Below are 27791 nucleotides of genomic sequence, written 5' to 3' on the forward strand. Positions count from 1 at the left end.
TGAGGTAAGGACAGAAAAGGAAGCCAGGAACTCTGTTCTTGACCAGCTCCTTGATCTGTGATTTATATGTTTTCTCAGTGCTAACTACTTTACTCCAATGATTGTTCTCATTCTATGTTGGTATTTCTTACTTTACATTTTATGACTCTGCAGTTCATAGTCTATGAAGCTACATCTACTTTACAGCAGACCAGGGGACCAGATCCCAGACTATGACTCTGTCTCTTTTGCACTGCTCCAGCAGCACAAAGGGAATGGACAACTGCCTTAGTATGGGAGATAAGGATTCCCCTGATGTAGGGGGATCTCCAAGCGGCATAAAACTAGCATAGGTGGTGCTATACGTAGCCTCCGCTTCCCTTTCCTCTCACTGCGCTCTGGTGATCTCTGGTTGGTGAAGTAGTCCATATGGGAAAGTAAGCTGGCATATTTTACAGCAGCCCTGAGTCTCCCCGTTTAGTCGCACATTCAGGGAAGTGGAAAGGCTTCTCCTGCCACTCCTCAGGCCCTGGATCAAGCAGAACTCAGTTGGCCATGGAGATCTGACCCTTTCTGATTATAATTGAGATGTGAACTAATCATACTGCTCCTTGGCAGGCAAAACTCCCCCTGAGGTCAGTGGGAGTTTTGCCTGCATAAAAGACTGAAGGATCTGGTCCATATATGAGTCACAGCGTAACTAAATAATTCCAGTAAAACAGTGTGTGTGTGTGTATATATATATATATATATATATATATATTGCATATAGAGCTAGAAAATGGAGGTGGGAATTTATAGAAGTGCTCAGCATTGGCCTAATTCTAGCTCTACTTTTCTCCTCCAGGCCTGAAGAAGAGCTCTGTTAAGCTCAAAAACTTATCCCTTCCACCAACTGAAGTTGGTCCAATAAAAGATATCACCCCACCCAGCTTGTCTCTCATGGAATACTACAGTCATTTTAGGACACTGTGATCTTTTCAGGACCAGGAAATTTAGAGGTCAAGATCCAGTGTGTGATTACAAAAGTGTCTCATGGCTAGCACTTAAAGTGTCCTGTGAAGAACAACAATATGACTAGAGGAGAACAGTGTGTCCAGTTCCGAAGCTTTCAAAAGGATCATGCAACCTCTCAGTCCTCTAGTTGCTGATTACCGTTCTGAGAATCTCCAAAGTTTCCAAGTTTAATCTCCTTCCCATGAGGTTTTAGTTCATGTCACAGCCACCAACCTGAATCTGAGCCTGAACAGAACTCTCCTGGGAACACACAAAGGTAAGTGTGAGTGACTGTCCCAGAACACTCCAAGGATTTGGTGGTCCAGGGAGTGAAATCTGAGGCTACCATAGAGCACTAGCCCAATCACATCAAACTAACACAGACTGCTAGGTTTATTTATTTATTTTAAATGAGTATCCCTGTGGTATGTTCCAGAAAAAAGCACAGCCCCAAGTTCACGGTAGTAAAATGAAAATGTTAATTCTGTTGTGTAACAACTGAGCGTATGCCCCTATGTACAAGCAGAAGGATCACCTCAAACTGAAAAGAGGTAGCTCAATATGATGATGTTGGTTTGACGAAAATCAAAAGGCCACATCTTTCAGACTGAGGCAGTACCGAACCTGCTGGCTTTTGGGTCAATGCATTACTGAAGCTGTCACATCACTTGGGGTCCTGAGTTATGGAAAAAGTAACTGGAACAGTGTATACCCTAGGGACACTGGGTTTTAATTTTGATACATAGTAAGTCATTTCTCTTAAAGGAAGAATTTTAAAAGATCCCCATAAGACTTTTAGCCTAAATCGGCATCGTTTCAATGACCTCAGTGGAGCTATGTCGATTTACCTAAGGGTTCTGGTTCCTTTACTGGAGTGGGACAGCAATGGGTGGGACGTTGCTTCCCTGCAATATTTTGTCTATTATTTAGGGTTTGATTCTGCCATCTTCTCTCATGGTGAGTAGTAAATTATTGCAAAAACAGTCAATCCCATTGGCTGAAATGGAACTACTTGCAAGTATGTTACTATTCAATGAAAGGAGGTCAAAATCTGTCCCTTAATGCTTGAGCTACATTTGTACAGCACTAACTGGCACTGGAGTTAAACTGGATACAATTTGAAATATGAAGACCAGGACATGGTGATGGTTTGGTGAAATAATTCTGGAGCTTTTCAAATATCTTAATTACAGTTGTGCCAGATTTGCTGAAAACACCTCTTGGAGGGGTACTGTGTTTTTCTTTTTATATTTCTCACCTTGAAATACATGTAGCATTTTAACTCCATTATATTGTTGAACAAAAAATAAGCAACCATGATTGCCTTGTAAAATATAACTACATAACAGATATTAGCTTAATTTTAAATTGTAAAAAAAAAAAAATAGAAATATGCTAATTGCCAGGAAAGGTTAACTTTCTGGTACCATTTTGCCCCTATGGACCACAATTAAGTGACCACATAATGCACTGAAATGGTTTTCATGGTTTATCAATGTACTGTCCTTGAACATTTTTATGCATCAGAGCTGACTCAGTTGTCTTCTTATAACTGCAGTTATTCTGTTCTTGGATTCATTCACAGAAGACGCTCTTTCCCTGGGAGGGTGTGGTGGAGTTAGAGCTGGCAAACCCACTTTACCACTGCTTTTGTGTTTATTGAAGGCTGGTGCATTAGCAGCTCTTGAAATACTACACAGGCCTGAGTGTGTGATTCCTTTCCCAGAGTTTGGGCTCGTAAGGCTCTTCTGTCCATGATTACTGACCAGTGCAGCACAGGAGATTAGGCTGCCCTGACTGAGTGAACATTGTGACAGTGGGAAGTTTCCACTGAGCCTCTTCAGTTCAAATACTTGTTCTCTAGCTTGAGTCAAAGCTTCAGTTAGCTCATAGCGTTCCTCACACTCTCTACGCACTGTTTCCTGGAGAAGAGAGTTCTGCAAATAGAAAGAAACACATTCTTTATGAAACACCATCACTCTAAAAGGGATAGATGCTGGGTGCTTACTGAACTCCTCAAACATAGGGTACCGGTGATCAGAGGGTATATGTTCACATACAGGGTGAGTTGGTAAAATTATGACTACACTACAAAAAAAAAATCAGATACCCAATCTTCTAATTTTTCAGTTGTCTGGGCTCAAAACCATTCCACTGTACTTGGAACACAATGAGGCATAACCTGACCTGCTGACAAGTGAGGATTTGCTTTAAAATGACTACATAAATCAAATCAGTACTTGGCTCAAAGACTTGTGGATGAGTTGGTCTGAATAGTTCAGATGGATAGCAGGAGAGAGATTGTGTTTTCTTGCTAGTAGAATGCTATTACATAGGCATTCGGTGGCTAAAATACGACTTTCATATGCCATATCTCAAGCTGCTCCCACTGTTAAAATCATGCTAAATGTTTTCTATAGCTATACTTAGTCATGCTATTGGGACATTTCTGTTTTATTTGCAGTCTTTGCATAAGATCTATTCTAAAAGGTGAAATTGTCAAGTAACAATTTATGAAAGTTACTGAGGAATAATACTGTGGAACATTTAATCTGCTGAAGCAGTAAAACACTTCAAGGAAGTTTATTTTGTACAGTGAGTGGTTAGAAAATGCTTTTTTTCATATTTGACCTTTCTTTAAAACCAGAGAACTACATTTTTTCACCTTTCCTGTCACATTTATATTATTTTCAAGCATGACTGAATTAATGAATTTTTATATGAGACTCAGCAATTTGCCCCATCAGTTCTGATATTCACTGTGTCATTCCAAAGCCAGTGACCTATGGATGCACAAAGTCTTAGATTTGCATTGAGTGAAATGACAATCTACTCGCCTCAAAACACCATCACTATGGCAATTTGCTTTCATTCTCACCGGGAGGAAACGGGAACAAGAGGAAGTATCCCTGAGTTACAATCACAAACCTCTCCCCATCTCCACCCAGGGAGAGAAGAAGGGGATGCTTGTTCTTGGGACAGAAGGAAAAGACAAGGAGAAAGGGAAGGAAGGAGAAAGAAATAAGGAGATGAAGAATGATTAAAGTACTTCTCGTGTCACCATCCAATCACCCAAAAATGGGGTGTTCATAGAATTTCAGCAGAAGGAAGGGAAAGAGAGGTGAAGAGAGAAGTAAAGGGAGGGGAGAAAGGAAAAAAGGGGAGGGGACAAGAATAGAGTGGGGGAAGAGATAGCTAAGTGGTTTGAGCATTGGCCTGCTAAACCCAGGGTTGTGAGTTCAATCTTTGAGGGGGCCATTTAGGGATCTGGGGCAAAAATTGGGGATTGGTCATGCTTTGAGCAGGGGGTTGGACTAGACCACTCCTGAGGTCCCTTCCAACCCTGATATTCTATGATTCTATGACTAGATATGGGACAAAAAGAGAGATCAGTATGCCACCACTTAAAGATCTGTACATAGTGCAGCAGTATAAAGGGAAGAGAGGGAGAAGAATCCTATGCTGTAAACAATCAGATTTAAGTGAGTGCAGCTGAATGGAGCAACTGACTTTAGGCAAAAAGGCCTGCAGAAATATGAGATGACTTTGACATTATGAGGAGGGAAAAAATGGCAGAAACAGAGCTAAAGATGTGGTCAATGTTGGGTTCAGTCATTCTGAGGACTGAAGGGACCTTCATTAGCTAAAACAAAATCACAGCAATATAACCAATTTGTTAAAGAATAAAGGAGGTAATAGAAGATTTAAAGGCTGAGATAGCAAACATATATCAAGGATGAAAAGTTGGCTACCCTGAAATGGCATAAAATGGGAAATAATCAAGACAGTTTCAAACTTGGCAGAAAACAGACCACCAAGCTATAAATACAAGATGTTGCAATGTTCCAGCTCTACTCCTTCAGGTCCCATTTTCTCAGAAGCAAAATGACCACTTTAGTAGTAGAATTTTATAAAGATAGGTCTAGACAGTGAAAAATGCCTGCAAAGCAGGCACAGTAAGCCAAGTTTACCACATCAACATGCCTGGCCTCACCTGAGTATCACTCACAAAAGAAAAGCAAAAAGGGGTACGCCTACACTGCAGTAAAAAACCTATGGGCTGTGAGTCAATTGGTCAATTGATTTGGGCTCTTGGGGCTCAGGCTGTAGGGCTGCAAAGTGCAGACGTTTGGGATTGGGTTGGAGCCTGGGCTCTGAATCCCTGTGAGGAGGGAAGGTTTTCTCAGCTGAGGCTCCAGCCCAACCCCAATTTTTAGCCCCACAGCTCGAGCCCTGCGAACCAGAGTCAGCTGACCCAAGCTAGCCCTAGCCGTGCCGCGGGTCTTTTATTGCAGCGTAGATGTACCCAAAAGAGACTGCTTGCAGGGAATGCATCCCTATTGTGTCTAGGATTTCATAAGACAAGAAATATTGGACAGAAAAAGAAGAAATGTTTGGAATTGTTTGATGCAACAGAGGCAATGGCTGTCTGTGCGTATTTGCATTATTCACACTGGTTGCATTATTCATTGTGAAAAAATTATCCAAAAAGCTAGCTTTTTTTCTTGTATGCAGAATAGTTGTAAACTGATTTCTGTGAAACATTTTATGCACTCCCATATCCATGGTGTACAAGTACAAGTTTTTTCTAATTAATTATCTCAAATATGAATAAGATTGCTAGATGGAATATTACTATCATGTTTAAAGTGTTTGTAATAGTCCATGTTTTCTATTTTGAAAAAATCCAGGGTTCCTTTAAATTATACCTCTAGAGTGTTGTTAAACATGAGGTGGAAGGAGAGGTGCCTTCAAGGACCTGAAAGGGATGCGTATTCTTGTAATAATGCACTATCAGGGGTTTTCACACTAATTATTTCAAAATTTGTTCATAAAATTTGCTTTTCATTTGATTTACAGATTATTCATTTTAAAGACTTTTAAAATTAACACACTAGAGTTGAAGATTTTATTTTATTCTAAAAGTCTGCACTTTTTTTTACATTGATCTAAATTGCACGTTTGTAACATGATAATAGAATAGTACACACATATTTAATACTAAATGTAGCAGGGCATGTCTTTGGTCAAGTTCCTACCTCCTCTTGAGCCTGACTCAAATTCTGAATCAGCTCTGCTTGCTCCTGGGTTAATTTTTCCAGTTCATCTGACTTCTCTTTAATTTCTTTCCTCATGCCCTCTGATAATGAATCACTGTTGTTCTGTTCCTTCTTCAGCTGAAATTCAAGCTTAGTAACCAGCTTTTTAAGGCTTCGCATTTCTTCTTCCTTATCTCCATCTTTCTCTGTAAGTTTGACCTGGGCTTCCTGAAGCTGGTTTTTAAGAATTCCCACTTCCATCCTTAGGCTGTTGATGGCACTGGATATTAATTCAGGTATCTGTATGATAAATCGTACATTAGTTCACCTGCAATTATTTATTTGGTTATGTAGAATTTGATACTAGACAAAAGGAGCTCTGAAAGTGAAGATGTATAGCTCCTAACAGGTATAAATGAACAATACCACTACTTTGGACTTATAGAATACCCTTCAAGGATGTCAAAGTGCTTTTAAAATGTAAGAAAACTCAGGCACAGAGAGATTTAAGTGATTTGCCTAAGGTCAAATAGTGAAACTGTGCTAGAAATGGGAAAAAGTCTTTTGATTTCTAATCTCAATTTCAATCTCTAGAGCAAGTAGATAGTCTTTTTTAAAAAATAATATATAGATACAATGAAAATAAAATGTTTTATTTTCAACTGTTTAAAACATTGGCTTAACATAATGCATTTGAAATAAACATAATAAAAATCCCTTTCTTGATTCTCCAAATGTCTCAAAGGATGTCTAAAACTTTTGGAAAACTATTTTCAGTTTTTATATGAATTTTGGAAAACTCAGATTTGGATAAATAGGATTCAGATAACTGGTGGTTTACCTGGCTAGAAAAACATCTGAAAAGAGAAAGGAATAGAAAATTGTATTGAATGAAAGAAATTAACATAGATAAAGGGAGAACTAATGGACTCAATACTTGGCTTTGTCCAATAAACACTAAACTCAGGTAAGGAGGGAGAAACCACTGAGGATACCTCTATGCCAGCCCAGTATAGTTCAGAGTAGTCCCAGGGCTTTGATTTTACTTTTAATTAAATAAATTGTGTAAGAAATATAGTCTGATTTTTTTTTTAATTCAGTTAGCCCATTGTATGACATTGCACGAAAAATCAACATGTCAAAAAACTATAGCTAGGAGAAATCTGGGTCTGAGTAAATGCAAAAATATCTATCCTATAATACCTTTAAGTGAAATAGCTATATGCAAAATGTGTTTGCTCTGTTCCATTTCAAATAATACAAAATGTACTCTATATACTAGAACAGGGAGAAAGTGTAATGACATGCTAGTAACCTATCTAGATGAAGAAACACAATCTAAGGGGATTAGGTTCCCCCACCCCACTCCTTTTTGTCTCTAAGGTATATTATCTACTGTTGCAACACGAACTTCCTTTCAATTGCTCCAAACCTTCATCCGTAGTTCCTCTTGATCTTTCTGATATTTTGCTATTAATTCTTGGTGCTTTTGTCTTTCAATGTCTAGTTCCATTCTAGCGTCTTCTTTGAGCCTGAAAATCTCTTCTGTGTGTCGTGTTTGGTCTTTAGCTAGACCAATTTCCATCTAGATAAGAAAACGCACTGTTTTTTAAATAAAATATACCAAGTTATCTTATAGCATTTTCACACTGAGAATATTCTTAGTTAATATAAGGTTTAGCAGACTCAAATGGTTTGAAGTTCAAATTCAATTCAGATACATTTCCAAAGTTTGGATGCTTATCCAATATACATCTGAATTACTGGAAACGGTAGAGTATGCAAAACTGGCAGTGTTACCAGCTCTTAACTTCCACTGACTTCACAGCAATCTGAGGGCATTCAGCTCCCCATAGGCGACAGACACCATTTTGCAAGATCAGGCCTCCAGATTGGCAAACTAATGAGAAATTCCCACAAAATGTTGACGCTACTTTTTCTGGCCCTAGACAGAAATCGGAATGATATCATGTCCATCCCCAGTAGACAGAGTATCATTTACTTTGCATTAAGTATACATTTGGATTTTTGGAAATATGCATATCTATATACTCTTGGGGCTCATGTACTGTAACAACAACTACACATTTTTACGAAGTAAATCAGAAACTACAAATTCTTCCTTATCTAAATAGCTCATCAAGACTACCAATAACCCAATACCTAATTTCACACACATCATCCTAAATCACCCCCTTCTCAAAAGCCTGGGAAAACAGATAGGCCTTGCATTTTGCTCTTAAGATCAGCAGACCAGGGGGAAAGACAATTTCTCAGCTGAAGCCATTTTGCCACCAGCCTCTTCGTATTAAAAACCAAGAAGCCATTAGCTTGAGAACCTCACCTGACCTCACCTGCCATGGTATCACATGGGGAGAGAAGCACTCTTTCGGACAGTCATAACCCTGGCTTAAGAGGTTAAAAACAACTTCTTGAATTACATATGAAAATGAATCATAAGTGAGTGATGATGTTGCAGCACAGGTCTAATTTGCTCCCTGAAAAACGCACCACTGAACAAATGGCTGCCATATTCTGCACTATCTGATATTCCCTAGTGGGTTGGGGATTTGTTGAATAATCCTTCTAAATGTAATGAGATGAAATGAAGTGTGGAGGAAGGACACAGAGGTGGTTGGACCAAACTATTACTTTTCCTTTCTGGGGAAAAAAAAAAAGAGTAACTCATTGTGGTAATGCTAGATTATATAACCCTTAGCTGGGTTAACAAGGAGGACTATTTTGCCAGCAAGGCTTACACCTGCAAGTAAACCTCTGCTCATTATATTATTATTTTTTGAGGTTGAAAACCAATACACTTCACCAAAACCCAGTTACTTACCTGTGCAGTAACTGTTGTTCTTCAAAATGTATTGTGCACATATGCATTTCACTGTGCCCAATGAACTCTCAAACAACAACTTTTGCTAGCAGTGCCAGCAAGCAGCACATGTACCCTCTACTGTCCTTGTGCACTGAGCCAAAGATATAAAAGGGCCTGGCCACGGTCTCTCTCTCTGTTTCTTCACCTGGCCAGGATATCGTACCTGAAGTAGCAGGGAAGGTGGGAGAGTCATGGAAGGTCTATGTGCACAACATACCTCAGGAACAGCAGTTACTGTACCAACAAGTAACCGTTTTTTCTCCTTCAGGTGACTGTGCACAGACACATTCTACTGTGAGGTGACTCACCAGAAATTTCCGGACAGGGGGTGGGACTTCACATTATTTGAAGAGCGACTAACACTGACTTGCCGAAGTCTCATCTCAGGAAGTTTGAGTAATAGAGTAGTGTCTGGAGAAGGCTCGTACACACAACCATGTTGCTGCTTTGCAAATGTCCACTACAGGGGCGTTGCTCAAAAAGGCTGATGAAGTAGAATGAGCCCTAATGGATTGGGCTGTTATCCTTGGTGGAGGACATACCTTTGCCAACTTAAACATAGCAAAGCTCGATAGTCAGAAATCCAACATGAAATACACTGGGCTGTAACAGGTTGCCCTTTAATCCTCTCAGCACAGGATACAAAGAGTTTGGGAGAGGATCTGAAAGACTGTGCAGTACAAGTAAAGTGCCAGAGCCCTTTGGACAGCCAATTTATGAAGCTTTTCTTCATCCTTGGAAGAATGAGGCTTTGGAAAGAACACTGGAAGATGAATAGTCTGGTTGAGATGCAATGATGAAACCACCTTAGGCACAAACTTAGCATGCAGACTAAGAGGGACCTTGGCTTTGTGGAATATGTGAAAGGAGAATCAGCTAAAAGTGCCTGTAGCTCTGACACCTCCTGTGCAGAGGTAACTGCTACCAGAAATACTATTTCATCGATAACAGTGGAAGAAATGTTGTTGCCAAAGGTTCAAAGGGGAGCCCATCAAGCAAGACAATACTACATTCAGGTCCCATAAAAATACTGGATCAGATACAGGAAAGTACAAGGGAATTCACCCCTTTGAAAATCTGGATACCAAGGAAGTGAAAAGACAGAATACCCATCCACTGGTGGGTGTACTGCAGAGATGGATGCTAGATGGACTCTCACTGAACTGACAGAGACGCCAGAGGATTTCAGCTGTAACAGACAGTATAGTATATATCTAGTCTCTGTGCTGTTTGGTGATAATTGGTGAGATTCCACCCAGATTGAAAACCTTTTCCATTTTAATGCATGTGTGGCTGTGGTGGAATCCTTTCTGCTGCTCACCAAAATGGCCTAGACATCTCAGGAACAAACTCTCTCCTCATTGTTCACCCAGAGATCATCAATGCTGTGAGGTGCAGAGATTGTAGTTTGGGGTGCACTGACTTGCCTTGTGTAACCGTGCCTTCCTGGGTCACAACTGAGAATGCCAAATTCAGGACAAACTGCTAAGAAACAGGGTAAACACAGGAAACCCAATTAACATCAAGTTAATGTAAATACTAATGTTTTTCATAGTGTAGAATCTTGGCATTTAGCCAGGAAAGCAATATGGTAGTGTGCCTCAGTTTCCCTTCTTATACAGCACATTAGGTCTGCAATGTCTTTTCTCCTGTGTACAGTTTCAAGACTAGTTACAGGCAATAACTGTGAAATATCAATATCACAAGGCCTTTTAACATAAAGTGTGTTCTTATGTATCACTGTTAACATGTTCAAGGGTTTTTCCAAAAGATTAGGCACATTGTACATTTTTACAGTTCTTGGTATTAGCAACACATTAGTCATAAGAATTAATTAGCATTAATATTAACATCAAATTCATTACAAGTGTACATTTACAATCATTTTTGTCATGCCACGCCTTCTGCTCAATACCTTTGGAGCTTTGGCAATTTAGGGTTAACCTGTGGCTTTTATTTGTAAGGTTTAGTTTTTCCCTTCCTCCCCATTCTGGAGGGTCAAAATCTGAGCTCTTTGGCGTAACAGAATCCATTGACTGGCCAGGTGTGTCCTCTTTGCTCAGGGCTATGGGCAAGTCTTTCTCATGGCAGTCAGTCAGGTAATTTGCATCAACACAGACACTAGCCTGTTTACCAGTTTTCAGATACTTAATCATTACCAATTCCAAGGCTGGACTCTGTCTTAAAGAGATACCATCCATTTTCACTAGCATGTTAGACTTAAGATTCTTTCGTCCTTCCATTACGAATCTCTGCTTCCATATGGAATCAGATGTTGAGTCCACTAAGACAGTACAAGACATATCAAAAGTGTCTAGAGATTAGAGTTTGCCTGCCATCCTCTGTATTCTCATAGGCAAAGGAACTAAGGGTGCAGGGGGTGCTGCAGCACCCCCAATTTTTGTGCAGGGTCCCGGCCCTGCTGTCCCAGTGCCTGGGGCTCTGCTCCTGGCCCCGCACGTGGGGTCCCAACTCCCAGCTGCAGGACCCGCACCTGGGGCTCTGTTTCCAGCCCTGCATGCAGGGTCCCAGCTGCCGCTGGACCCCTGCCCAGGGCTCTGCTCCCAGTCCCACATGCAGGGCCCTGGCTGCTGCTGGACCCGCGCCCAGGGCTCTTTCCCCAACCCCGCACGTGGGGCCCCAGCCACTGCTGGATCTGGGCCCGGGCTCTTTTCCCAGCCCCACACACAGGGCCCTGGCTGCCGCTGGACCCATGCCTGGGGCTCTGTTCCTGGTCCTGTGGCTCAGCTCCTGGCTGCCACCAGATGGGTGAACGTTTCTGTTACAAGTTGGTTCTGCTGGTAGAAAAGGAACGCTTTGCATATGTTCTAAGGGTCCAACCACCAATCCAAAGACTGAAGCCCTCATGCAAGTATGCAAATCTGCGAATGTCTGCTTGGATGATATACTGAGTGAAGGCAGGCCTGTAGCCATCTGAGGTGAAGTCTGGCATGCTGAGTCGCGTATGTGCATGAGGCCAATAGTTGTAGATACAGCGCACTGTGTTGTCCCTAGGTTGGACTTGAGGCTTTTGGATAGAGAGACTATGGACTGAAACCTGCCCATCAAAAGATAAACCATGGCAGTTGTGCTGTCTACATCTGTTCCTATGTAACATGTTCAATGTATCAGTTGTAATGCTGATTTCTCTATATTCAGTTTTAGGCCTAGATGAGAGAATAGATGTCTGATGAGGAGGATGCTGTGTTGGATGTGAGTGCTTCACATTCCCCAAACTAGCCAATCATCCAGGTGGGGAAATATTTGAACACCTACATGGTGCAGATGTGCCAATACCACTGTCATACTCCTGGTGAACAGCCTTAGAGCTGAAGATAGGTCGAAGGGTAGTACCATGTATTGGTAGTGTTTGTTGCCCGACATCAATCAAAGATACTTTCTGAGGTCAGGGTGTATTGCCACATGAAAGTAAGCATCCTGCCAAACAAAGGGAGCACTCCAATGTCTAAGGAAGGGATAATAGATACAAGGGTTGCCATCCTGAAACTAATTTTTTGATAAGAAAACTGAACTGATTTAGGTCCACAATGGGTCAAAGACCACCTCTCTTTTTGGTAATCAGGAAGTACTGGAAATAGGTGCCTTACCCTCTGTGTTTGTATTGGTCCCAATTCCAAAAGAGACTGTTCTTCCTGAACTAAAACAGTCTTGTGAGATGGGTCCCTCAAAAGAGATGGGAAAGGTAGACTACGGAAAGGGAGGGAGGTGAACTGGATGACATATCCCTCCTTTACGGTTTGAGCACTGACTTGTCCAAAGTAATCTCTATCCATGTACCATAAAAAGAGAGGGAGGTGCTTTCCAAATAGTGGAAGGTGTGATACGGTTAGCTTGTAGTCCTCAACTCAAATGTCAAAATAACTGCTTCAAAGCCGACAAGATCTGGTGAAAAGGGCCTACTATAAATTATGCTGATTGGCGGTGTCTGGGAAGCTTAGATCTCCTAGAGGTCTCAGCTCATAGAACAATCTGTACTGAGTCTGAGGCTTGAACTCTGTTGTCTGTCCTCTTGTGGTCAAGTTCTGAAGAGCAACACACAGTCTTTTCCAGGAGTTGCATCTTAAGGTGAAGATCCCTCCCCTTCTTCATCCTTGTTGGGAAGAAGGTAGAAGTAGGACATATATCCCTCACCTACGTAAATTAGGCAGCTTTAATAACTATCACTAACAGAAAAGGAGTACTTGGGCACCTTAGAGACTAACAAATTTATTTCAGCATAAGCTTTCGTGAGCTACAGCTCACTTCATCGGATAAGCGAAAGCTTATGCTCAAATAAATTTGTTAGTCTCTAAGGTGCCACAAGTCCTCCTTTTCTTTTTGCGAATACAGACTAACACGACTGCTACTCTGAAACCTATCACTAACAGGGATCATGACCCCCCTGTACATAGCATGTTGCTTGAACCCTGGGGATTTTTCCATAGTTCTCTATTCTGGGGGTTTTCTAACTACCTAGCCTAGCTAATCTATACTACACAAATATTAAACCTAACTACAATATACAAATAAGATACAAATCTCTTTTCTAAAGGTTGGCTACTCAAAGCTGAAGAGCAGTGGGTAGCTACAACTCTTGCCATGGAGGCGGATGCCATGCCCCTTTATACTCTTGGCTCAGTACATGAGGACAGTGGGGGCACATGCTCTCCCTGCTGGTACTAGAGTGCCTTGTGCACACATACTCCTACACTGGAACATATATGTATATAATCACTTGGAGGAAAATGAGGCTTTTACTGTATTACCAATATGCCATGTACTGAACATTAAAAAATACAAAATACTTAAGTTTTCTTTCTTACACATACACTTTATTATTCAGCCTGTCCCACTCAGCTTTGCCAATGAATAATAATTTACCATAGTAATTGGTTTCAGAGTAACAGCCATGTTAGTCTGTATCCACAAAAAGAAAAGGAGTACTTGTGGCACCTTAGAGACTAACAAATTTATTTGAGCATCCGATGAAGTGAGCTGTAGCTCACGAAAGCTTATGCTCAAAGAAATTTGTTAGTCTCTAAGGTGCCACAAGTACTCCTTTTCTTTTTTCATAGTAATTGGGTATTTGAGATAATAACTCACATGGCCCTCACTGAGATGATATATGTATGTCTTGTGTGTGCAAGCTCAGAACTTTCTGGACAGTAGTGTCCATTGGGGCTGCATGAGCACCCCTATGTATGTCCCTGCATGTCTCCACTTTCACTAAATCAAAAATCTGTTGCAAGTCTCTGAAATATTGGGAATGAGGATGGATTAAGAATGCGAACCTATGCAGGTAATCATCAAAGAACCACAGTTACTAAGGTATGGAGTCATCATTCAGTCTCGTTTTCCCCACTCTTCAGATCACCTTTAAATTGTAATCATAAATAATCATAGATACAACACCCCATTGAGATGAAGGAGGCAGCTCACATCTCTCTCAGAGCTGTTGATTCATTCTGTCTGCAGATTTAAGATGAGAACTTTGCACTGGTGGTCTGCATTCAGAATAACTTCACAGCCAAAGCACCTAAATCCAAAATTAGGCACCTAAACAAGTGGCCTGACTTACAGAGGTGCTGAGCAGCCACAGCTCTCAGTTATTCCACAGGAGGCCCAGCTGTGGCAGAACTTCTTAGAATCAGGCCACCTATTTAGCAGCTTAAGTTTGAAAATTTGTTCATAATTTCTTTAAATGGAAGTTTGATTCTGAAGGAAGATTTGGATATACCCAAATCTGTGACAAATACCCTAAAGCCGTGCACTAACATGGTCTTTATGCACAGCATAGTTCTAATGGACATTCTTGCAATTTGTTAAATGATTATAAATATTATATTAAAATACACAGTAGTATGTTAACTTCTTAATCTTAAAAAAATTGCATAACCTATCAGCTTTACAGACTGCACTTTGCTATAATTATCTAATTTCAGGTGCTAAATATCTATCAAAAACCACTAAACACTTTTTTGGGGAAAAAGAACAGGAGTACTTGTGAAACCTTAGAGACTAACAAATTTATTAGAGCATAAGCTTTCGTGGGCTTTTGGGGGGAAGATGGTGTATATGGTCCTCCTTTCTAACAAAAAAACTCAATCAATGTTTCAATTTTTTTTAACCAAATCGTTAAAAATTCTGTAATTGGCCATGAAACTCATATCCAGTGCTAGCCTGGAGTCAGTGTATACTGAAGCACTACAGGACCCTGAAAATAGAATTTTATATTATTATTATAAAATCATGAGACAGCTTTAAATGTGGCATCACAGAAGTATCAAAAACCTATCTCCTAGTTTATTAGATCTTAGAAATAAGAGTTTTAGGATTCAATTTATAGAAAATCATACCACAACTATTAATTACAGCAGGTTTTGCTAGAATAAAGCCTGCTGTAGGAGTTTACTTGATTAGATATTGAAATGACAATAGACAATATTATACTCTTAGAAATATTTTTGATGATTAAAAATGCATCTTAATTTGCATTTTCACATCTAAGGAACAGTTGAAATTAACTAATATCCATAATAATGAGTAAACTGGCAATTGTTTTTCAAAGTTCTTGTTCTAGTTGCATAACAATTATTCACAAAAAGAAAAGGAGTACTTGTGGCACCTTAGAGACTGATGAAGTGAGCTGTAGCTCATGAAAGCTTATGCTCAAATAAATTGGTTAGTCTCTAAGGTGCCACAAGTCCTCCTTTTCTTTTTGCGAATACAGACTAACACGGCTGCTACTCTGAAACATAACAATTATTGAGTCTCTGATTATTTGTGTACCCAAAAGCAATTAAAAACCAAATAACAATTTAAACAACAAATTTTTGAAAGTTTTTTTCATTTAAGTTTCTGAAGTTTGTTCAAACTCGGATTTATAGGATTTTTTTAAAAGAACACTTTGTGCCTATGCAATGGCACAATGACCCTAAAAAAGGTGACAATGTCACATTAGTTATTCTTTTGTCTGATGAGAGCATTTTCAGAGCACTTGACTTTCACCAAATTTTAATGGCTATGTTAGCAAAGATATAATTGCTCTCTCTTATTTGTACTAGTCTTTTATCTAGTTTTTATGTCAAGCTGCACAACAAATTCTGATTATGCAAACTGCGTGACCTCATACTAAAATTATATCCTGTACTAGTGAAGTTAAAACGTTTTAAGAGAGATATAACAGATTATTATTAATTGTCCAAAAACTTTGTTGAGACTAAATAGAGTTCACAAATATAGCTTACATATTGAACCAAAAAAAGAAAATCATAGTTACAAAAAAGTTTAAGGCTTGAGTCAGAAAATTCAAAGTTATTGTTCAACATGGTGCCTCCTTCCCACTTGATCTCTGAATTCATTGTGACTATTCTTTGCCTGGAATACCTTTTTGTGTGTGTAAAGGTGTGCTGGTCAGAAAATGGGCTGGATATTTACAGAGGCTTAAGATAGTTAAGCATCCAAATCCCATTGAAAGTCAGTTCTCTTAGCCCCTTTGAAAATTCCAGTCTTGGTCTCCAGTTCTCCACTGCCTCATGATCTGGGTCAGGGTTACAAAAGGTTATATGCTAGCCCCAGGGCATAGTACCATGTCCACTGACTCCAGAGACTACTGCGAGAGAAGGGATGGTGAAGTAAGATTAGGGCAAGCACGTGAAGAGTATTACAGTTTGTGAATTAGACCGCAATCCTAGTACGACTCTGCATGGGTAGCTTAGTATATTATATGGTAAAACATACAGATCTTTTGCATGGGTAGAGGATAAAATCTAATTGACTGAACATAATATTTTGGAATGATATAAATAACACTTACAAATATGCTTTTGTAAATGTACTTGATTGGTATGTGTATATTTTAAAAAAATCAGCTGGAAATACTCCCCCCAGTCTGGATCTATATACCAAGTATATATTTATTTTAAAAGGACTGAAAAATCTTGTCCAATTATGTGGATTATAATAAATCCCGATGAACTGAAATGAAATTTTTTTGACATTTAAAATAAGTACATGAAATGAAGGCATTTTGTTGGTAAAAATTCCAGTGTACTTTTGTAGTTACAACTTCAAGTTGTGGGCTAAGTTGGCTGGGTTTCATACCATGATATTTTTTTAAGATTACCTAAATAGTTTAGCCTCCCCATGTGTTGAAGAGGATAAGCAAAGCTTAATTTATACTTTTTCCTCACAGCTGTCAGAGGCGGAGAAAAGAAAATACACTCCCAAAAGATACCATGGAGTCTTCCCCCCCAGTAAGATAACACTAGGTAAGAAGGCAAGAATCCTGCAGAGGTGAGTACTGTCTCAAAGAACCTGTTGGAGAAAAGAGGATTGATGGGTATGAAGGGCCCTGATGCTGACTTATGGATGTTTATCTGAATCAAACTTTAAAGCTTCTGAAAGTTTCCCCATACCTAGTTTTTAATGGATTTTTCCAGTGTTGAGGCTGGCTTAATATGTATTTTATATGCTGTTTTGCAATGAGGAAGCTGTTTTATTGAGTGTTTTATATATGAAGGGAGGCTGATTTACTGCATGCCCTACAGGTAGTCTCACTATGCTGGGATGTGCATGTTTGTTTATGTATTTTACTGCTTTTTTACTCTTTCAAGCAGGCCATGAGGAAAGTATTATTTCAATTGGGATCTCACATTTGAACGGGGGTAAACTTGGAAAATGTGAAAGTTGTATTTGGCTGATCCTTTATACATAACATTCACCTAGCCATGTGTAGGTAGAAGCAGGACATTTCCCCCCCCCCCCCTTTTCATTTCTATTACTTTAGTTTTATATACTCCACATACAGCGTGGTCTGTAACTGAACCATGATTTATTCTCTGAATTGTCAGCAGTACCCACCTTATCTGCTGCTGCTCCTGTCTGATATTGTTTTATTAAGCTTTCAATTCCTATTCTTAAGTCCTGTGATTCTCTTTGTGGGGAACACAAGTAGTGTCAGTAATGCTAGGACTATGCATAAACTCTGGGAAGGGATCCAGCTTGTGGATTGTGTTAGAAGAGGTGCTTAATGTTGCCCCATCCTGCTGTAGTCCATACACTACATGAACCTACTGGCTTTTTGCATAGGCAATTCTCTTCTCTTCGTGCAGAACAGGTTTGGGGAGCATAAGTAGAGTTGAATATACCTCTCTGTGTGCCCTTGAGTTACTTTCACGATGACATAGCCCATATACGTGTCCCAGAACCATGACTAATCTCTTTTCCACAGTGTGTGTGTGGGGGGGGGGGGTGGCGGGGGGGAAGCATACATCAGAAAGCCTGTTCCTCTGCCAGGGCAATTTATTCCCAAACTTACCCAGAGCAATCAGCTCTGCCTGCCCCATTCTGCTAACTATCCTTTTCCTCATATGCAATCTTTACTTCACTTTTCTCCTTGTCCCTATCAAAAAACTCTAAGTGTATTTAACAAGATTCTTACTCTGCCTCACACCTTCTCTTTCCCTCACAAAAGAAAAGTGTCAGAGTTGGTCACTATCCTAGTACCACTCAAAAATAAGAAAAAAGAAAGGTTATGTGAAAGTAGTTTTTCACACTTCTGTATAATTCAATGAATAAAATAACCAATGTCATGCCATTTCATGGAAAAGTTCAACTGCAGGAGGGTAAAATCACTTGAAATGCAATAGAGACAGTTCTCACAGTAAATTTCACCAAAAGAAGTCCTTACTTTCACACGTCTCTACTCTGCGGGGAGCGGGGGGGGGGGGGGGCAAGTATAAAACAACAGCAGCATCAGCAGCAGATGACTATTTGGCAGAGATGGCAAAGGACACCTTTAAAGACGCAGACACTAAAAGAGGTAGAAATAGAATCAGTAATAGAACCTCCTTCTGCACTCCTGTATTCTTAGCTCTGTGCCCATCACTTCAGGATTTCCCTAACTCTTATTTCCTTTAAGGTAAACCTTTAAACTGAAAATAAGTGTTGCTTTTGCCAGCCTTGACTCTATAGATGACATGACTAGTTTTGAGGTCCATTTTCCTCTCCATGCATGTGCATAACTTGCAATGATATATTAATGGGAGTTATGGGCTCATATTAAGAGGACAATAAACTCTATGTTTCAAAAACAGAATTCAGAAAGGGAATATAAGGTTTCAACAGTCATTATCACCTCTTCACTGTTCTATTGCCCCGAGCAATGAGCATGATATTAAACTCTATCTAGTAGTCATTTCCAATTGTATGGTAAGAATTCAGTTGAATTTGTTTGTTTCTTTGGCATCTCAACTTATTTGCTGTGACTAAAAGCATAAAAAGGTGCAAAAATCTGGTTTTGTCAAGCTCCAGAATTAACATCTCATAAATCACAATATGCTAAATAAAACAGTCCACTTGGTTAGTTGTTATTGCGTTTACAGTTACGCATAGCTGGGTTGATGAGCAAAAACTTTTGTTTGTCTGGATATTATTTCTTCTTTTATAGTTTTCTTTGGGGTATTAAAATATATTGGTATTGGATGCAGCTATACCCAGTGTTTTAGGAAAGGCATTTTTCTCTCCACATCTCCAACAATGGTCAATCTCATTTACAAATGAAGTGCTGAAAAATTAACATTATGATCATAGCAAAATCTTTTGCATTCAACCTTTAATCTGTCTAGGGATTACCCACTTAAAAACTTTGCATAAGGAATACTCCAGACATGCTTGGACTGGAGAAGTTAAATCTGGCTCTATACACAGTTTCTTGACAAGTGACTAGGACTAAAGAAAACAAATAAAAACAGTACCAACTAGAAACACAATATCACCTTTTCCCTCCAGTTATCTTCATTCAGAATCTTCTGTCTTAATGCTTCCTGCAGCTGCTCTGTTCTGTTCTGATGAGAAATCAGCGTCAACTCCCTAGAAACCACAAAAACCTGTAACTAAAAGAGGTATTCTGCCTAGATGAATTTTCTTGCAGTTAAACCCTTTGCAGCAGGGACCATCTTTTACTCTGTGTTTTTTGGTACATAATACAATGGGGCCCTTCAATCCTGACTGGGGCCTCCAGGCACTACAGTAATCGTTATTTATATAATACTGTTGTAGTTCTGCCATCTGCCTTTTTGTGTTTGTTTGTTTTACACACAATATTATATGAGCTTACAGTTCCATATATCTTGATATAAAGTGCAAATATTTTAATATTTTCTCAAGTTGATTTTCATGTAACTTTATATGACTATAATGGATATAATAATAAAAAGAAAGGCAGTTACAGTTAGTTGAACTCAAAACATTACAATACTGCAACAAGTTTTGAATCAGCACCACTGAGTAGTGCTGAGTAAGTTCATAACTAACTTAGCTAATATTTAACTACAAGAAAACATATTCTTAAATGATGCCAGTAACTAATGTGTAATACAGTTGGTAAAAAACAGTTACTAACCTTTCTGTAACTGTTGTTCTTCAAGATGTATTCTCATGTCCATTCCATGTTAAGTGTGTGCATATTAGGTGGAGGGCCTTGAGGCTCGGGTGGAGCAATCAGCTGTGATCTTGCGAGATCAGGTCCATGAGGAGAGAGAATGGCAACAGGGCCACTACTGACATGTCCAACAACATGCAGAACCAGTGCTGACGCAGCCATGTGGGGACTATAAGAATAACCCTTGCTTTGTCCCGCTTGACTTCCAGCAGGACCTTGTGCACAAGAAGAATGGGGGGAAACGCATAGAACAAGAGCTTTGTCCATGGGAGCAGGAAGACATCTGTGAGTGAGCCTGGGCTGTGACCATGTAGTGAGCAAAACTGCTGATATTTCCTGTTCTGTGTGGTTGCAAACAGGTCTACAAGGGTAAACCCCCACCTCTGGAAGATGGACTTGGCTACGTCAGGGCAAAGGGACCAGTTGTGGTGAGAAGAGAAAGATCTGCTGAGGTTATTTGCCAGAGTGTTCTGGGCTCCCGAAAGGTGAGAAGCTTTGAGGTGGATGAAATGCTCAGCGCAGAAATCCCACAAGAGAATGGCTTCTTGACACAAGATGGACAAGCGCACTCCTCCCTGCCTGTTGATATAAAACAAGGCTGCTGTGTTGTCCGTAAGTACACACCCAACCTTGCCTGCAATCTGGGGTAGAAACACCTGGCATGCTAGGCAGACATTTCTGAGCTCTCTGACTTTTATATGCAAGAAGAGCTCCTCCTGGGACCACAGGTCTTGAGTCCTGAGGTTTTTCCAGGTGAGCCCCCCAACCTAGATCAGATGCATCTGAGATTAGGGCTACAGGTAGCTGGGGAGTGACAAAGGGAATAGCCACTGACCGAGGATCCCTCCACCAGTCAAGGGAGGCAAGTACCGGGACAGGAATTGTAAGCACTGAGACCAAATGCTGATGGCTCCGCAAATACACTGAGGCCAGCCAAGCTTGAAGGGGTCTGAGGCACAGTCTTGCATGCTGCACCATGTAAGTGTACATGGCCATGTGACTAAAAGTTAGAAGCAGAAATGGGCTGTCGTGACAAGGTGGGCCTTGACCTGCGATATCAGCATAAATATTATCGGAAAGCAAGCCTCTGGGAGGAAGGCTCTGGCCCAGGTGGAATTAAGCACTGCACCGATAAACTCTGTCCTCTGAATGGTATGAGAATTGACTTCTGCTCGTTTATCAGTTGGCTCAGGACTCGGAAGGTAGCTTAGACTAGATTGATGCTGGCTCTTACCTGCGCCTCGGACTGGCCCTTGATCAGCCAGTCATCGAGGTAAGGATAGACTTGTATACCTCACCTTTTGCCACCATCGCCATGCATTTTGTGAAACCTTGAGGGGCTGCTGTCAGGCCGAAAGGGAGGACAGTGAATTGGTAGTGGGTCTGGTTCATCATGAACCTTAGGAACCGTCTGTGGCCCTGGAAAATGGAGATGTGGAAATAGGCATCTTTCAAGTCGAGTGTGGCATACCATTCCCCTAGATCCAGGGAGGGGATAATGGAGGCGAGGGAGACCATGCAGAACTTCAGTTTCTTGAGATAACTGTTGTAGCAACGTAGGTCTAGGATGGGTCGGAGACCCCCTTCGGACTTCAGGATTAGGAAATAACAGAAGTAAAACCCTTTCCCTCTCAAGTTCTAAAACACCTCCTTCACAGCCGCTACCCAAAGTATGGTTTGCACCTCCTAGACTGGAAGTTGCTAGTGAGAAGGGTTCCTGAAGAGGGATGGGGATAGGAGGTGGGATGGCAGGTGGAAGAATACGGAAGGGTATAACCTCTCTCCACCATACTCAGCACCCAATGGTCTGAGGTGATGAGACACCACACTGGGCTGAAGTAGGAGAGTCAGTCTGAAAAGAAATGGGGGCAGGATCCAGTATGGGAACTGATATTATGCCCTTGAGCGCCTCTTCAGAAGTTCTGCTTGGGGCCTCCTGGACATCTCTGCAGGCCCAGTAGTGGGACTGAGGTGGAAGAGGGCAGTAGCCTGCACTTACAACCCCTGCTTTGTTTCTTAAACAGGTCTTGGCGCAGTGAAGGAACCAAGAAGCAGACCAGTTGTTGAGGTCTGAAGTTCTTCCTTGAAACTGCCGGGGCAAAGAGGCCTAGGGACATGAGGATGGTCCTAGAATCCTTCAGGCCATGGAATTTTGCATCTTGTCTGTTCCAAAAAGAAGGAACTCCCTCAAACGGAAGATCCTGAATGGTCTGCTAAACCTCAGGTGGTAGGCCTGAGGATTGGAGCCAAGAGCACCTTCGCATGATGACCGCCCATCATTCTAGCAGCCGTGTCAGCTGCACCCATGGAAGCCTGGAGGGAGACCCTGGCTATAGTCTTTCCTTCGTCCACCAGAGCGGAGAATTCCTGTCTGGATTCTTGGGGCAGTTAGTCCTTGAATTTAGACATGGAGTCCCAGATGTTATAATCGTACTGCCCAAGCAAGGCCTGCTGGTTGGAGATGTGGAGCTGTAATCCACCAGGAGAATAAATCTTTCTACCAAACAAGTCCAGCTTCTTTGAGTCCTTTGACTTGGGGGTTGCAACCTGCAGCCCTTGCCCGTCTCTTTCGTTGGCTGTTGCGACCAGAAGGGACCCAGGGGAGGGAGGAGAGGATGGGAATATAGGTACTTATACCTGTTGCAGGGAACAAAGTACTTTCCCTTTGCTCTTTTTGGAGTGGGTGGCAAAGAGGACAAGGTCCGCCATAGGGATCTGACAGGAGCCATAACAGCCTCATTGAGGGTATGGCCACCTTTGATGGGGGCTCCACAGCCAAGATGTCGATCAGGCTGTGGTAGGATTCTTTAAGCATCTCCATTTCCAGCCCTAGGTTAGAAGCTACCCTTTTCAATAGCTCCTGGTGAGTCTAAAGTCACTCCGAGGTCCCCCATCCACTCAAACCTGACACAACTTCATCTGGGGAGGAAGAGGAGGAAGTGTGCACTGGCAGGAGGCCTTCCTCCTCTTCTTCTGCACCAATCACATCATGTAGCCCCAAATCCTGAGAATTGGTACCGGAGTCCGAGTTGGGTGCCAGATGGAGTGGCGGAGGGGCCCTTCTCTCGGAAGCCACTAAGTGTGAACAGCGGAAAGGCAGTCCCAGTAGGGGGGTAACCCCACAGATTCCAAAAAGGCCATTGGACCTGCATAGGCCACTGCCCACTGGTTGCCTAGAGGGGCAACTGCACCAGGATATGATGGAACATAAGCTGGGTTCTGGTACTGGCCCTTTGGCTGCATCCACCTCCAACTCCAATGACAAGTTGGCCTGCGGACCCCTGGGGGGTGGTACGCCTCGCTTCCACCGGCCGGTGCTGAGAATCCAGGGAATGGTGCCAGAGTGGGGAAACCTTCGCCAACATCAGCAGGGTCGGTTTTCCTCTGGTCGGTAACTGAAAGACCTGGTGCTTGAATGGAGCTCAGGGCAACATGCTCCTTTCTGCTCAACATACTCGCCAATGCCGGATCTTACCCCACCTGGTCAGCAGTACTGGGAGTGCTATCAGATCCCTGGCTGCTGAGAACGACGTCCCTTGGCCCGTGCCGCTTCCCGCAGCCCCCATTGGCCTGGAGTGGCGAACCGCGGCCAGAGGGAGCCACAGTTGGCCGAACCTGGGGACGCAGCAGGTAAACAAACCGGTCCGGCGTGCCAGGGGCTTTCCCTGAACAAGCGGCGGACCGGCTTTGAGAACCACTGCCCTAGAAGACCTCTGCGTACTCCCAGGGGTACGCATACCCCTGGTCGAGAACCACTGTCTCAGGCCATTACCTTTCACGCAGTTACCACTATACTGAGCCTAATAATTTGTGTTTGGCTAAAGCATATTTTCCAGAAAAGCATCCAATCTTGATCTGAAGACATCAAGAGATGGAGAATCCACCACTTTTCTTGGTAGTTTGTTCCAGTGATTAATCACACTTACTGTGGAAAACTGAATCTGTTCCTAGCGTTGCCCAGTTTTTCAAAAGTGGCTTATAATTCAGTGTCTCAATTTTTGGGAGTCCATCTTTAGTCACCTTGGAACTGATCTTTCAATATGCTGAACACCTATTGCTCAAAGACCCTAACTGAAGAAAGCACTTAAACCCATGTTTAAGTCCTCCCTATTGATGGCTTCACTTTAGAGTGTGCTTAATTTTAAGCATGTGCTTAAGTGTTGTCCTGAATTGGGATGCTTTCCTGAATCAGGGCTAAATTGAGGTGGAGAATAGCTGTACTATTGTACTACTTGGTATCTGAAAATTCTAAAATTGGGCACTCAAAAGAATATTCACACAAAATTAAAAGCCACTTCTGAAAATTGGGGCCTACTTAATTCATAGGAGTGATGGAAGGCTTAATTCATGTTTGAGGTCCTTGGATGAAAGATACTCTAGGCCCAATTCAAATCCCACTCAAGTCAGTAGGAGGTTTTCTACTGACTTCAGCAGGCATTGGATGAGGTCCTATAAAAATGCATGTATTATAGATATTTGCCAGCATTGTTATAGCTGGTATATTAATGCAAACAATTTAAAGTATTGGAAAGCTTAAAATGCTCTGGGACCCTGACCCTGAAAACCTAATTTGCGTTAACTACAACTAAGTTCAATAGGAGTTTTGTCTGAGTTTGAACTGAAGGTTCAGGTTCTATGACTTTAAAACAGGATTATGAAGAAGACAAGATTGCTGAGTGAAGAGAGGCTCCACTCTACTCAATGGCATTTCTATGTCTGTCTCTAATGGCGTAACTTTTGAAAACCACATCTGATCAAATCCAAAATTTCAGGGAATGTTCTAGGCACCAGTGGGCAGAACCTTGTTGATTCTGATGAAAACAGGACAACCAGAAGAGCCAGATTTCCACCCAAATCACCATTTGGTCACTCAGGATACAGGGGTGAGGCAGTGACCTCCCAGAGGCCTGTGGCAGGGGAGCAGTCACTTTGGATACACCTCAGGATTAGGGTTTAGGGTGAGGGTTAGTGGGCCCCTCATGCCATTCTGGCCAGCCTCCCCTCAGCTGGGACCCTTGCCCTCCAACCCTGGCCAGCTCTCCAACCAGGGCCTCTCATCCCCATTCTGGCCAGACCCTCCCTCAGTTACACCCCTCACTCCCCCCACTTCAGCCATACCCCTCACCCCCCAAAAGAATCCTTTTGAGTTTGGTGAAAATTGGAAAACTGGAAAAGCCTGATTTCTACCAAAATCAACAGAGTTCAGACCACAGTGGTATGTGTGTGTAGGGAGGGGCTGCTGAACATACAGCTTGGGCTACAGAAGCAACAAAGTGTGCAACCCAAAAAAAGATCTGGAGAGGTTTAGCTGCTAGCAATGTCAAAATGTATATGACTAAATGCTGCTTCAACTGCTGCTTTCAAAGTGCCTCTTTTGCAAGTAGAGTCACTTTATCAGTACACCGGATGAGAGTGCAGCATTATTCCACATAGATAACACTTTCAAAATGCAGTATTTTTTGGCCAATGATTACCTTTTTTGCTGTTTGGAAGTTACTGGAAGGCTTGTCAAAGAGGATGGTGAGTTCAGGGAAATAGGTACGGATTTTTTATTTTATTTTATTATTTAATTTTGTAATGATTTAACTAAGAGACGGGCATCAAAACAGAAAGATTACACTATAATTCTTATTCATACCTGTAGCCCTTCAGGCATGCACATGCTCAAACGTTTAACCAAAGCTTACTACTTCAGTAAATATGGTAGTGAAGGCTTCTGACTTTGCAGAATGGACTGGGACTCAGGGGTATGAAGAATAACATTACAAAGTATAACAAAGGTGGAATGTTTGCCATGCCCAGAACTTAGTGACAAAACCCCCCTACAACTTTTAGAGGATTTTTTCCTTAATAACAACAAGTGATGATCATTCTCAAATTACATATATAACTCTATTAGCCAGTGGAACTCATTGCTACAGATATTACTGAGGCCAATAGCTTAGTAGGATTCAAAAGGATTGGCTATTTGTCTAGACCTGTGGTTCCCAAACTTGTTCTGCCGCTTGTGCAGGGAAAGCCCCTGGCGGGCCGGGCCGGTTTGTTTACCGGCCGCGTCCGCAGGTTCGGCCAATCGTGGCTCCCAGTGGCTGTGGTTTGCTGCTCCAGGCCAATGGGAGCTGCTGGAAGCGGCTGCGGACGCGACAGGTAAACAAACCGGCCCGGCCCGCCAGAGGCTTTCCCTGCACAAGCAGCAGAACAAGTTTGGGAACCACTGATCTAGACAACACAAATATTCAGAATTACAATAAAAAAGCCTAGATCTTTGGAAGGCTAATTCTCATTCTTCTAAGGAAGAAATTTTCTCTGTGGGCAGGTGATTGCATAACTGCCCTCTGTAGTATTTCTTACTCCTTTCTTTGAAGCATCTGATACCAGCCATTAGGCTACATTATCCAGTATGGCAATTTTAATGCTCTTGTTATCCATTAATTAGGCTTCTGGAGCACATTCCAACTGTTGGTATAAAAATTTACTGTATTTGGAGATTAAAGAAAATCTGTACAACTAAATAATTTAGGAATGTGTAACATTATTAATCAAAACAAGATACACTAGCCAGTGTTTTATAGAACATATCTAAATTCACATGTAGCTGGATAGTCTGCTATCTTTATATACTTTTAAACTATTACGCCATTCTAATGGACTACAAACATAGCTTTAATTAAAATATTGTAGGGTGCGGTTCTTCCTTTTTTAACTGTTATGACTCTTTAGATTTTTGCTATAACAAACTCATGACTTTTCTCATTTTTTGCCATGACAAAAAGTCAGCATTACTTACAAACAATATATAGAAATGTCCTTATCCCATGACAGAAACAAGACTGATAAAACTGCAATGCTTTGATAACATCTTGTTTTTTCAGTTGCTTCTAAACTAAAGGGGCTCTTTAATTTAAACTGTAATAAATATGAATATCAGTAACTACTACACGTTTTTTGTTTTAAAAATTCCTTATGCTGTTTTCTGATAGATATTGTAGCATGCTCTTTACATTAGGCACATACTACACATGGGGTTATAATGATTTTACTTTTTTGATAAAAGTAAGGAAGTCTGAAGATTTGACTTTTAGGGGACTTTTTATTTCAAGATATCCTCAGAAAGAAAAACTGGGCAAAAATCAATCTATGCAAAAGTATGCATGGTGAGTCATTTCTGATTACCTTTCTTGTTTCAGCATTACTACTTCTTCCTCTCTCTGTCTAAGAAGAGCTTTAATTGTTTCCAGTTCACTCTCTGAGCAACTGGTTCTTTTTTTTAGATCTTCTTCTTGCCTTTCTTTCTCTGCCACTTCTTCCTGTAAACGTTTGCATACTTGTTGGCAAACTAGCAAAGACTCTTCTTTTTCTTTTAGATCTTTAGTAAGTCTAAATAAATAATAATAATAATAATTAATAATAAATCACCACAATATCACAGCTGATGCATTTTTCTTTATAG

The 27791-nt window shown here is 41.3% G+C and overlaps 1 protein-coding gene across 1 annotated transcript in view; it reads right to left on the reverse strand.

Annotated features, from left to right (window-relative positions):
• Nucleotides 1-1398: 1398 nt before the first annotated feature.
• The window catches only part of LEKR1 (leucine, glutamate and lysine rich 1), a 123399-nt gene continuing 97006 nt past the window's right edge, over nucleotides 1399-27791 (reverse strand). The window contains exons 9-13 of the mRNA XM_074963716.1: nucleotides 27515-27718; nucleotides 19677-19770; nucleotides 7447-7599; nucleotides 6015-6314; nucleotides 1399-2912 (exon numbers count right to left, since the gene is read on the reverse strand). Coding sequence (XP_074819817.1) covers nucleotides 2499-2912; nucleotides 6015-6314; nucleotides 7447-7599; nucleotides 19677-19770; nucleotides 27515-27718 — 1165 coding nt within the window. The 3' untranslated portion in view covers nucleotides 1399-2498. The remainder of the gene's footprint in view (nucleotides 2913-6014; nucleotides 6315-7446; nucleotides 7600-19676; nucleotides 19771-27514; nucleotides 27719-27791) is intronic.

This window comes from Natator depressus, chromosome 9 (genome assembly GCF_965152275.1).
Source record: "Natator depressus isolate rNatDep1 chromosome 9, rNatDep2.hap1, whole genome shotgun sequence".
NCBI lineage: Eukaryota > Metazoa > Chordata > Testudines > Cheloniidae > Natator > Natator depressus.